Here is a 12,806-nt window from a genome sequence, read left to right as displayed (position 1 = left end):
CAAATACACCTCAAAGGGTTATTCGATCGTTCCAAAAGTCGAACCGAACTCTTGCGTGTCAATATCGCGTTTTGCTCCCGGCGAAGATTATCACTTTCATTATTCGCAATTAATTTGAACGATTGCTCAATAAAAGCGGTCATATTTTTTACTGCGCAATAAATTGTCGAAAAAAGTGCAAATAAAGTCAAAATGTCGGCATCAAAGCTCGTACGCACGTAGAAGTCTTATTTGTTAATTACTCTAATAAGATTAAAGTTGGCCGACAGAATCCTTTTTGAGATTTTCTCACGCGAGATGACAATGTCGTATAACGTACGAGATTAGACATCGTATCTAGTAAATGGAATTCACGTGTCGCTACTGAGTTTATATGAAAATATAATCATAAGACGCAGTTTGAAAAGTGACTGAATTTACTAAATAATCTAATAGTCACTCTACTGAAATATATAGTTTTTATTATATACATTTTAAATATATGTTTTAATCAAAAAATAAAGCTGTCCTATAACGATTAAATAATATTTAACAATAATTGTTTTCGCCCCAATTTAACTTTAAAGTGATTTTACAAATCATTCTTATTCGCTTTTAGTATGCATAATGTTTAAATTTACAGGGCTATAATTGCTTCCCGATTTTATTTTTAAGGGTTGTAAAGTCAGTCTCGCTACTCATTATAAAATAAACGCATTTTAAGACGTCATAATTTTCTTTTTATTTATATGTATTATTTTTTATGTTGGAATAATGCAATGTATTGTTAAATGTTTTACCTGTTATGTCACTATCGTTTTAATTTAATTAAACAAAATAAGTTTTTATTATAGTTTTAAATGTGATAAATTAGTTTATCGGTCACTCAGAAATTTGTTAGTAGCCAGTTGCGGCCCACGGATTTATTTGATAATTGCGCCCGTTCACGCGAACAGGCCCGATGACAAAATTACGGCCCCAGGGCGGTCATTAAGCTTGCGAGCAAGTATCCAGAGATATTGCTATTAAATCTGTCCTTTCATCCACCGATGGCAATTTGCATATTTTAAAAATATATGCCTTTTATTGCAATATATTATGTATTTATTGAAATAAACGACCGTCAGCGAAGATGGAAATTAATTTCGTTTTGTTCTATTTTATGCCATCATTTGCACTTATGAATAATGGTTATGAAAAACAGATCACTGAGCAATAATAAAATTGAGCATCAGATAATTAGATTAAATTTAAACGTCATTTTCAAGGCATGATGCACCCAAAATGATAAAAAAAAGTAATAAATATTCCTTACTAATTAAAATTAATATTGCAAAATATTACTTTAAAGACTTGCACTATAAATAAATCAAAATTGTATTTAACTTTGAACTTTTTATACTTAAACCTCTCAATAAACAAATTAAACAATTTATCAAAAAAAAAAACAATAATGATCCTACGATACCGATTAGTTATTGCCACGTCAGTAAAATATTTAATAAAATAATTCTTATGCGTTTAAAAAAATTTTGAGGAATATAATTATTAACGAACAGTGCGCTAGTTTTATTATTAAAAAATACTGCTGTTTTAAAGTTAGATATTGAAAAAGCTTTCGACACAGTATGGCATGACGATTCAATTCATAAACTATACTAATTCAAAACCCTTGACTATCTGCTAAGTTTAATATGCTCATACATGATAAATAGAATGTTGTTTAACTTAATATTAAACACTCAACTTCCAGTTGAAGTACTCCAGGGAGGTTTGCTCGGACCGTTCCTCTTTATCATGTACACGAACGATTTAAAAAAATGCGTTTATCTATATACGCTAAAAATAGAGCTATTTTATCAAGAGCTTACTGACTTATACCAATCGCAATTAAATTACAAAAATATTTTTTTAATATGAATCACCTAGCTCAATTAAATCACAATATTTATTTTATTAAAAATTGAAAAATCGGAATTATATTTGTATTACAAATCTTGTTCTCTTCGATACGATAAATTTTACGTCTTTTAAATATTATTCACTGACTTATACCACTAGTCTATCGTTTCAGTACATAAATAGACTTATGCAATTCTCTTTAGAAAAATGATATATGATCTAAATACTGAGTTTAATTAGCATTTTCCCTGATAAAAAATTAGTTTCTATAAAAAAATGTGTAAAGAAATAGTGATTAGTAGTAAAACGCTGTAGTTGTCTTAGTAAATAAATTGCACGGAAAACCAAATTAGTTTATCTAAATAATAAAGAAGTTATAACTCGAAAACGGGTATTTAAAATTCGATTTAGTTTTTTAAATATGGCGATTAAAAATTATATGGATTTGATTATAAGTAATTATTATTTTTCAATATTGACAAATATATTAACTAATAATAAAAAACAAATAAAAATAATTTAAAATACAAAATAGGACAACCTGAAAATGATTCTGTAATTCCTGATATATATTTCTTCAGAATTTTTTCGAAAATAATGGAGAAGGAATTTTTATTACTATTAATATTTTTTGTAAAAAAAATATTTATACAAATATATTTATAAAGCTTATAAGCGCATCAATTTAGTATACAAACTCCTTATTTAATTCTACATGCAACAGGTAGATAATTATAAAAAAGAACAGAGATTTCTAATTAACACTTTAAAAACATTGTTTGATTAACACAACTTTATTTCTTTACTTTTCTATTTTATTTCTACACTTCATACTTTTTTTGAATAAATACATTTATCAAAAAATTTAATATTATCTTAATTTTTGCGATAAATCAGTAGTTTTTAATTTTTTTTAAACATATTTTTTTATTAATTATGTTTAAAAATGAATTATTTCACATCTACAGTGCGTGTCCTTAATTGTAGTAAATTATATATTATACTAGTTATCGGAATTAACGAGGATATTACAAAGGTGGATATTCAATTTGTTTTGTATTACTTTTAATGTGACGAATTATATTCTCACCTTGTGCTTACTGGTTTGACTGTAAAAACGGGAATTTTATCTTAATAATTATTATTGTCGCAGTGGAAAAGTCATTGAAGTTATTTTAATAGCAATAAGGTGAGTTAAACTTAACGGCCATGATTACACTAATATATTATTTTCATTAAATAATAAATTTAATAGTTCTTATACTCATTTAAATATGTATATGAATACGTATTTGCAATTAAAAATATGGTGTTACACTTTTCGACTCAATACATCATCCACAACACAAATGCAATAAATTAGGAACGAGTTCATTAATATCATTTACCTGCAACAATTTATTGTCTGCCTCTTTAGGCTCCCACGTGATAGATGAGCTTCCTTTTGGTTTATGGTTCTTCCCGGATGTCGATTATCAGTGCCCCGAGTGGTTGTTGGATGTTGACTCGGGATCTTCTTCGAGTGTAACAAATCGATTACCATCACTTACAACTTAATGCCTTCTTGCTACACGACTTTCAATACTCCGTTGACCCTTGCCGTAAAGCATCGACAAGTGTTTTCGACCTTACGAATTAAACACGAAACCAAGATTTACATCCAATTATGATTATCGCAGATTTATAACGCATTAATGGCAATCTCAATAAGACATCTCTCTATTTTTTATTGTAAAAGTAGTTTTTGTTATAAGTAGTGATCCATTCAAGCGGTGGTATCGATTTCAAGGATATGTCGTCGCTTTTTTCAGTTGCTATCGTCCTCCCGACTATCAGGATCAAAATAATTTATCCTCGCAACGGTCGCGTGAAGTATCAAATAACAAGACCGATACACTACACATACTTTATCCCTTTGTCGATGGGTCTAAATTACACGAGAACATCGCCGAGTACAGGACTTTTGGTGTTGACGACATGTTTGTAGCACTCGGTCAAGAATAAACAGAAGCTACAAGAGCTTACTTATCATTAAGTAACCATCTGGGAACATGCCTAATTAATGGCAATCGCTTTAGCGAAATATTGAAAGGAAACGATCGATTAGTCATATATAAAATTTAATTATTTTTTGCAGCGATCGGCAATTACTACACGTGAAGTAACTCTATACTTTAACGATAAGATCTCAGTCCACGGCAAGGACGTATAAGCGAGAGAAAAATACATATAAATGTATTTTGGAAGTAAATCTTTTGATTGTGCGTCGAAACGCGCAAGAACGTAATTTTGATTCAGATTAACATCTCAAAGAAACGGTCGAGGTCTCTTTGATCCTAACAACCTGACCCTTTGAATGAATCGAAAGGTTGACTCCTTCACTTGGGAACCGTTGATGTTTTATTAGATGGGATGGTTGAATTTATTAAGCTTTCGTAATTTAACAATGACCATGTGTATATATTAGTTTTTTATTCAAGAAAAAAATATTCTTATATGTTTTTTTAATTAACAAAATAATTAAGTTATTTACGTTAAATCACTAAAACATTTAAATATATCCAAATCAACTAACTAATATATTTCATCAAATTTTTTACTGATACTTATTTTGATTTGTCAAACTCAAGATATATTGAAATTGCGATTTTTTAATTAAAAAAAAAACATTATACTATAGATTTCATAATTAATTTATTTATTATATATTTTGGGTGGCCTTAAATATTTTATGATAATATTTATTTTGCAATTCTATGTTTATTTATTATTAAGGATTTTTTATAGCGCGTCAAAAATATTCAGATGTAAATTTTCGGATACATTATATTATAGATATAAATCCTACATTTGCTAGTTTTCGTCGAAACGTCGTAAAACTAGTCATTTCTATATATTCCTAGCACACTTAGCATCAATCGCATAATTCATCAATGGGCGCCATTATGTTGAGAAGATGTTCATTTATAAAAATTTCAATGGCGAACACCTTAATCCTCGGCATTTGCCAGCCCGGTTTTATTTCACGCCGGTGCGTGCCAGGAGTTTCTGTCCTGATTAATAATACCAAACGACAGGAATTATCTTTTGAAATATGGATGTGGCACGGACCACTTTTGAAATTACGCCTCAATGCGAAAAACGCCCTTTATGCGCAAAACTATAATGGGATTTATTAAAACTGCACCCGAAAAGCGACACGTACCACATCAATAGTTACAAAACTATTTCCGCAAATCCTCTCGTGAGAAAAAAATGGCACTTGAAGTGGATTTGGATCGATTGTGGTTCACAATTGACAAATATTTGTAATGCTGCTTAATGTGAAAATTTTTTTCATTGATTCAGAACGCGTTGCAAACACCCGGAGGTGAGGTGCGAAATTTATTAACAGGAGGTTCCGGACCAGCAACTAATTATGGATATTCGATTTAATTGTATTGCAAGTTTGGAAGAGTCTTTTAAGATTCTTATTTCCTTTATTTTTAATATATATACCTAACTTTTTCTTATTAAATAGATCTCGTAATAACCCTAAAAAAATAATACACTTCACTTTTTTTAAAAATAGTTTATTACTTTGATGGATAAAATCCTACATAAAAGTGTACTTAAATAAAAATGCTTAGGAGCTTAACCTGCATCATAATAAAATAAAATGTTTCTTTAAAACAAGTTCTATATGAAGTTGATCGGATCTTAAAAATATATTTAAGGTAAATCTTTGGATATTTTCTTCTGAAATGAATGTATTAGTATAAGTTTCAAGAATTCTTTATCTATTACATGAATAGTATAAAACATTTTTTTTGTATATATTAGGAATAGGAAATTTAGTTATTTAAATATTATAAATTATATAGAATACATACATGCCATTTTAGAATTAAATACATAATAGCTTAACAGCGTTTATAAAAATATAGTTTTGGATCGTATTTAAATTTATAGCAGTCATAAATAGGCTAGGATTCTTCGATGACTAATTAAAATTTTATGCCCGCGATTAGCCCATCAAGCTTTAAATATACTAGTGCAGCAATTTTATACAATAAAATTTGAGAGGTCAAATATGTGCCCCCCACGTAAACAAACATACTTAACGAGCAATAACTTTTTTATGCCAAAAAATAATCTCAAGTACCAGTCGGCATCTTAAAGGGGTAAATGAAGACATTTTCACATGCAACGCCGACACGTAGCACAATGCGCATAAGCTCTGAGAGCTTAATTAGTCACGGCTAATAGATTTCCCATTGAGCTTTGAGCTTCTCGGCCGACTGTATAGTATTAGTATGTTTGTGACACACGCGCGTTCTTCTATTAAATACGACTGAGTACAAAGGTGTCAACATCGATTGGCCACAGTTGACGAAGGGCCCACCCTGGAGTGCGGGCCCCCATGGGAGATGAAGCCTTCCATAATATGTAATAATATAATAGCGTTATGATAACATAATATATATATATATATATATATACAGTCCACACAAATTAAGTGAATTGTTGTACTAAAATTTATAACGCGTCCTCATACCTGTAAAAAAATTAGACGTGAGAAATATTTTAATTGAAATCAATGCGTGAAACTCGTAAAAATATTGTAGTTAGATATTAATTATCGTTAAATTGGTATTTAATCACTAAAAATAATGACATAGTATTGTAAACTTTTTGTAAAGAAAATGAAATTATGTATTATTATGGTTACTAATAATTTGGAGTAATTATTTTTTTTTATGATTTTTTATATGATATTTTATTTTTAATATTGACAAAATAAATAGCGATTAATATGTTAAAATATTTACAATATTTACAGTATTCGATTTAGAAATCATTTCTAAATCGAATATTGTAAATATATGCAATGAGCATTAAATCAGATTGCAAAGTAAAATAAATAAGTTAGAAAGTTATAAATTATGTTAGTCTATTACTTAATATTATTATTTTTTTTTTGTCACAGAAAAATTATTAATTTTGCTACAAAATTAAAGAAAAATTGACTAAGTGTGAATATACTTATAATGTAATATTCCTATATTAATAGTCGAATTGTTATAGAATTTAAAGTATTTATTATTGCTTAATTGTGAACAATTTTTTATTAAAATTACATGCTACAAAAAATTACCCACAAATTTTCAACTCTATTTATATGATTTTTTGTCATATTTCTATCTAAAAAATAATGGTTTATTGTTAAAAATTAAATCTATTATTTAAATAATATACAGAATATTCTAAAAATTTACATAAATAAAATCAATGACTTTTACATTGGGTTATTTAATATTTATCATATACAAGTATTACCAGTTCTTTGTTAAAAAAATTGTATACAAATAATACATAATAATTTTTATTTTTAAGCTATAATAATCCATTACCAAATTTTATTAAATATTTATTTCCACGGAAAATAGCTATTTATAAGCATTTTTTATAGTATTATTTCATTTTTTTTTAATTCTTCTTTTCTTAATAATATATTAATTATAACATACGCTTAAAAATTTATTTTAAATTAAATAAATATATACATTTTATAGGATATTTATACTTTTTTTAATCAAAAATAAATTTAAACATAAATATGCATATTTCAAGTCGACGATAACAAAAAGCTTATTAATTTAGATACTTATTTTTAATCTACAGTGTATTTACTCTTTTTTTTAAAATTGTTATAAATTATATTAGTTTTTACGTAAATATAATTAAAACGTAATCAAATTTGAGATTTTTTGTATCAAAATTATATTAAAGTAATATTAAAAATGATGTTTTGTATATTATATTATAATATAATAGATATATAGGTTATTAAATTGCTTAAATTTTATTTTTACCTGTTACTTTCGTTCAAGCAGGTAGCTTTCCTCAAACAAAACAAAAAATACCATTTTAAACTCATATCGTAAACCTGGAACTGGGCGATTCCATTCACATTTTTTCATGTAATTAACAGGTAGCCCTAAAGGTACAAAATTTGGCGCTTCTTCCCACAAGACCTTTGATGCACTTTTGTTGCGAGTGAATGGTGTTTTTTTTTAGATTTTTCTTTGGCACTGGACACAATGGCAAAGACTATATTAAAATGTATTCAGGAGACCTTCCTGCGACGATGATGGAGCACTGTGCTAAATAAAAATGACACTGATTTTGCTTCCATGTCTTTAGTGTTTTCACAATGGGACAATTAAAGTAGAGTCTTAGAAAAGGCGAGAAAGAGATTGATTCGTATCGTTTTATGTAAATAATTAATAAAATACGACCTAATTACTCTTAACTGTATCATTTCATACTTGTAATTTAATAGTCGTTATATATCAATCGTCGGCTTTCATTTTTCACCTTCATAAGTATATGAATAAGTCATTATATCTACAGTTCAGATACGGTTTTGAAGTTACAAAATTATATGTAATGTAAAACATGACCGAAAATAAAAGATATTTTAAATATCATTATCGAAGCTGACCTTAATAATTTTATAAAGACATTTAAAATGCTTTAAGCAATTATTAAAAAAGCCTCTTGCGATTAATATCATTAAAAAAATCGCGCTTCTGTTAAATAAACACGGAAATTGTAAAATTGCAAGGTGCATATCTTGTCCTATTTACTTGATGAAGTCGTATGTTTTTTATTGTATTGCCGAGATCTTAACGATTTTCGCATGATTCTTGGATACGACTGGAGCCAAGTTGACCTTCTTTATCTATAGTCTGGAGCTTAATGGCATTTCAATGTATTTGATCCTAAAATGTGGGACTTTAACTTTGTTTTACACCTAGAGACGATCACATAATAAAGACGATAAGATTATCTCGCAATTTTTAGTTACATAACCGTTATTTTTAACGGAAATGATACTTTTAATTAAATAGTAAAAAATCACGTTTGGCAAGGTGTATTTCGTTATCTTTGCTTTTAGTGTTTTTGCGGGTAGATAGTTAAACGGATTATGATGTTAGTGGGACCTTTGGTTAGAATATGGGTAAGAAAAAGCGGTCATTTGAATGAGATGCCTCGTGACGTTTTTCTCGATGGTTAGCCCGGAGCTTCTCCTCAATTAAAGTGTATCGTCAAAGCATTTTTTGGTCTTTGGCCTCGTCTTAAATTTGTTCTTAACAATGTTCTTCCGCTGGTCGGCGTTGAATATTTGAGGACGTTTACTAATACTAAGGGCGTATACGAGTTCGGCTAAAAAGTGTAATAACGTATAATTGTTGTGAAAAAAAGCTTAAAGCTGGATGTTGAACGTCTTCGGGCACGAGCTTTTAACGAGGCGCCAATAAATCTAACGACGATAATATGTTGCCCTTAATTATTTATATATTCTACTTAAGTATAAAACAAAATCGGTTTACATGTATACAGCCGAAGATAATAAGACCATAAAATAATATAAATAATACGTACAATAATTTTGTACTTTGGAAAAATTTCAGAAATATATTAAAACACGTTTTATATATGAAATTGGCAATAAACCTGTAAAAATGTTAACATTGACTATAGTAAAACATTATATATGTTAAAAGAAAACTTATTACATAAATATACTATTTACTGCTTTAACACAAATGATTTTACTGTCACTTTTACTTTTTCTACTTAAAAAAATATATACGTTTAATCTATGTAGTTCTAAATTCTGTTTGATAAATAAAAATACTTTATTTGATATATAAAAAAAAAAAATTCTTATTTATTCTTTTAAAATTACCGATCAGTAATTATTACATAATATAATATAATATTCTGTGTTTATATTAAACAGTTAATTATAAACCAAAAATGTTGCTGGAATAAAATTATTTTATAGATTTTACGATTATAGAATAATCTGTATTTATTTATTGAGTTATTTTATTTGCTTTAAGTCAGTTAATACATTTATATCAAATATGTATTATTTATTTAAATCATATAAAGAATTAAACGTAGACTAAATTTTTCAGATAAAAATAATTGTTTGATTGATAATTATAGCTTATATGTATATCAATAGCTAGTAGTTACAAGTTCAATTTTTTTCTATTAAATTACCAGTAATTTTAAAATTGTCTGTTTTTATAATAAAGTTATATATTTAAATTATATGATTTGTGCAATTTTGCACAAATTCTGTCCGATTAAAAATAATTTTATTGATCTTATGAAGAATGAATTAAAGTTTTTTTATTTGCTAAGTAAGTCAATGGTTATTAATATTAAATGCTCATAAAAACATCTGATTTTTGTAATAATTTATTTTATTTATTTCAAAATGTTTTATATTTTTCAAGAATTAATTTTTTTTTTTAGTAATTTAAATAAAACATCCGTTTCTTAATTTATTATTTTGCTATGAAAATAATTTTATTTTTTATGAAAAACAGTCGCAATTAGAGCTTTAATTTTTTAAAAAAAATTACTGACTACTTGAAACTGACAAAATAAAAATAAGCTTATGACTAATTTATATATTAAAATAATTTAATTTATTGGACAGTTTAGGATATTTAAGAAAAGAATCTCACAGGTATTATATATAAATACTGAAACTTAATTTGGTTTTTCCGATATTTTTATATTAAATGGTAATTAGTTTAATATTAATTATAATGTATTCAAAACATTAAATTAAAGCTTTTTTATAAAATTGTTTAAAAAAAACTTTATTATAAAAAAATATTATTTTACAAACATGTTTATAAATACAGTTTATACTATATTTATTTATTTGTATATTTTTTTAATAACTTAATACTTTCTAATCTCATTAGCTAATTAAATAATCTTATTATTCATTTTAACATAAAATTATTATTATTTATAAGTAGAATTAAAAATGTCTATACTTAATAAATACAAAATAGGTAGTATGCAATGTTATTTATTTAAATAATAATACTTTTGCACTATTTATTTGTTAAGCTTGATTTTAAATAATATCTTATTATTTGTTAATTTAGTTTTAATATTAATTTATTATTAATTAATAAATATAAACTTATTCATTTTGCCGCTAGATGTCACTACATATCATAACTTTGCTCCACATTTACTTACGACAGTAATAGTTAATTTTTAACATAAGTAATACGTCACCTTAAATGAAATATTAGTCCATTTAACAAACCCACGTATGTCAAATGGCATTTCTTGTTGATAATAATTGCCGCTAATAAACGCTCTCGAGAATGTCGATCTTGTTAACGAAGAAGCTCACCGACGAATATCTTCATATCCACATTTTTTTCTTCTATCGAATCAAATATACTTACTTATCGTCTCAATCACTTATCGGCGACTTAATTGAACTTTTTGTATAGGCAATATATGGCGTTGTCCAGAAGTGACAGCCGTTCAATAGATTAAATTACTGTGCTTGTTTTTCGTCCCACGTATCCAACACTCTATATCAGGTTCATCTCTAAGTCCAATTCATAATCGAATCAAATTCTCACAAGTTAAGATATCTGGTCAAGAACCGGTTATTCTGACGTGCGTAAAAAGTCTTGAATGAAGAATAATACAACTGAGCTTTGTTTTCGTTTCGTTTTTATTATCGTTTAATTTAATATAAATTTATAACGAAGTGGCGCAATAATAACTTAACAATAACTTAATTCTATAAAAATGGTTTAATAGTAGTAATGACTAGATAACAAGCGAATATATTTTTTTTGTACAAACTATAGGCAGTCGTTCTTGGTCCTCAATAATGGCACTTAGGATCTGGTATAAACTGTAAAATTTTTTTTTATTAATATCGTGTATGTAATTATTTAAAAAAAATATTATAATTGAATTTTAATGTACCTATAATTTATTTCTGCTGCCACCAAGATATGACGTCCAACAGTTCTTCGTCCATGGGATTTATCGGTTGGTTCTCATACTTGTCCAGCGGGTATGGTAAAGTATATCCGGGCACTCCGGATGACACTTCTGATGAGAAGGAAGGCGCCGGCGAGGCTGATGTTTCAGAAGACGGCGGTGTTTGATCTAGTAGATATCCATGATCTAATCTATCATGGGAAACGTTCATCGAGCTGGACATGTAATAGTTTTCTTGGTTCTCATGGTTATCGCGATTGTCCATTTGATCATCTCCGTCTTCTAACAACTGCTGCAGATATCTGATATATTCGACGACCATTTTTAAAGTGTCCACTTTGCTCAATTTTTTACTTGCTCCTCTTCTACTATTGTTTGATAACGCCGCCACTACATCGGATGGTAGATGTTTTCTTAGAGCTGCGAATCCATCGTTGACTTGCTTGACTCTGTTCCTCTCTCTGGCGTTTCTTCTGACGATCGAAGCCGATTGGAAATTTGAATATGTGGCTTGTTTATACGTCATCTTCTTCTTGTTTCGTAGTAAATCTGTTTGGTTCTGATTGGCGTATTTATTCGGCGCTGGTGCGATAGGGATTGCTCGTTTTTCTAGGATTGTCTTCGACTGTTGGCTCTGGGGGTATCCAGTGGAAACGATCACACAATTGTTCTGTCCAGGTATAACTTGTATTTCGTTTAACATTTTCGTTTTTATAAAAAATAACACACTCGACTGGCTACCGGTTTGTAAGGCTCGCGAGCTACTGAACGCTTGAGGTCACTCTCTACGGAAGGTGCATGCGCTCGGGCGGCTGCAACCTGAATGAGCCCTTTTGCTTTGGACCCTATATTTTGTAGAAAAATATTTCAATTCGGAAGACCGGTACGTACGCTTTTTCGGTGGGTGCGGAAACGGCTGAGAGTCGCGCGTGGTTTATTTTTATGATATATCTATATTATTAAAATATAAAATAAAATTATTCTTAATTATTTTATTTTATAAAAAATAAAATAAATTACAAATATATATTTAATTTGTGTTCTTTTTTTAATATATAAAACATAACAATACAAATTTTTTTGGAGCT

At 27.9% G+C, this 12,806-nt stretch overlaps 1 protein-coding gene across 1 annotated transcript; it reads right to left on the bottom strand.

Annotated features, from left to right (window-relative positions):
* Positions 1-11,422: 11,422 nt before the first annotated feature.
* On the bottom strand, positions 11,423-12,576 carry LOC148233555 (achaete-scute complex protein T5-like). Its single transcript, XM_088189570.1, has 2 exons — positions 11,701-12,576; positions 11,423-11,626 (listed from the first exon to the last, which is right to left on the bottom strand). Exon 1 carries the CDS (start codon positions 12,419-12,421, stop codon positions 11,708-11,710), a length of 714 nt encoding a protein of 237 aa, XP_088045696.1. The 5' UTR covers positions 12,422-12,576; the 3' UTR covers positions 11,423-11,626; positions 11,701-11,707.
* Between the last annotated feature and the right edge of the window lie 230 nt (positions 12,577-12,806).

Source organism: Plectrocnemia conspersa, unplaced genomic scaffold, assembly GCF_051122295.1.
Source record: "Plectrocnemia conspersa isolate PC_06_02 unplaced genomic scaffold, ASM5112229v1 ptg000008l, whole genome shotgun sequence".
In the NCBI taxonomy this organism is placed as follows: Eukaryota; Metazoa; Arthropoda; class Insecta; order Trichoptera; family Polycentropodidae; genus Plectrocnemia; species Plectrocnemia conspersa.
The sequence above is the reverse complement of the archived record's forward strand: the minus strand, read 5'-3'. Positions and strand labels throughout refer to the sequence as shown.

Excerpts from the sequence above, each read along its gene's own strand:
- LOC148233555 (XM_088189570.1), bottom strand. The coding sequence starts at position 12,421 with ATGTTAAACGAAATACAAGTTATACCTGGACAGAACAATTGTGTGATC.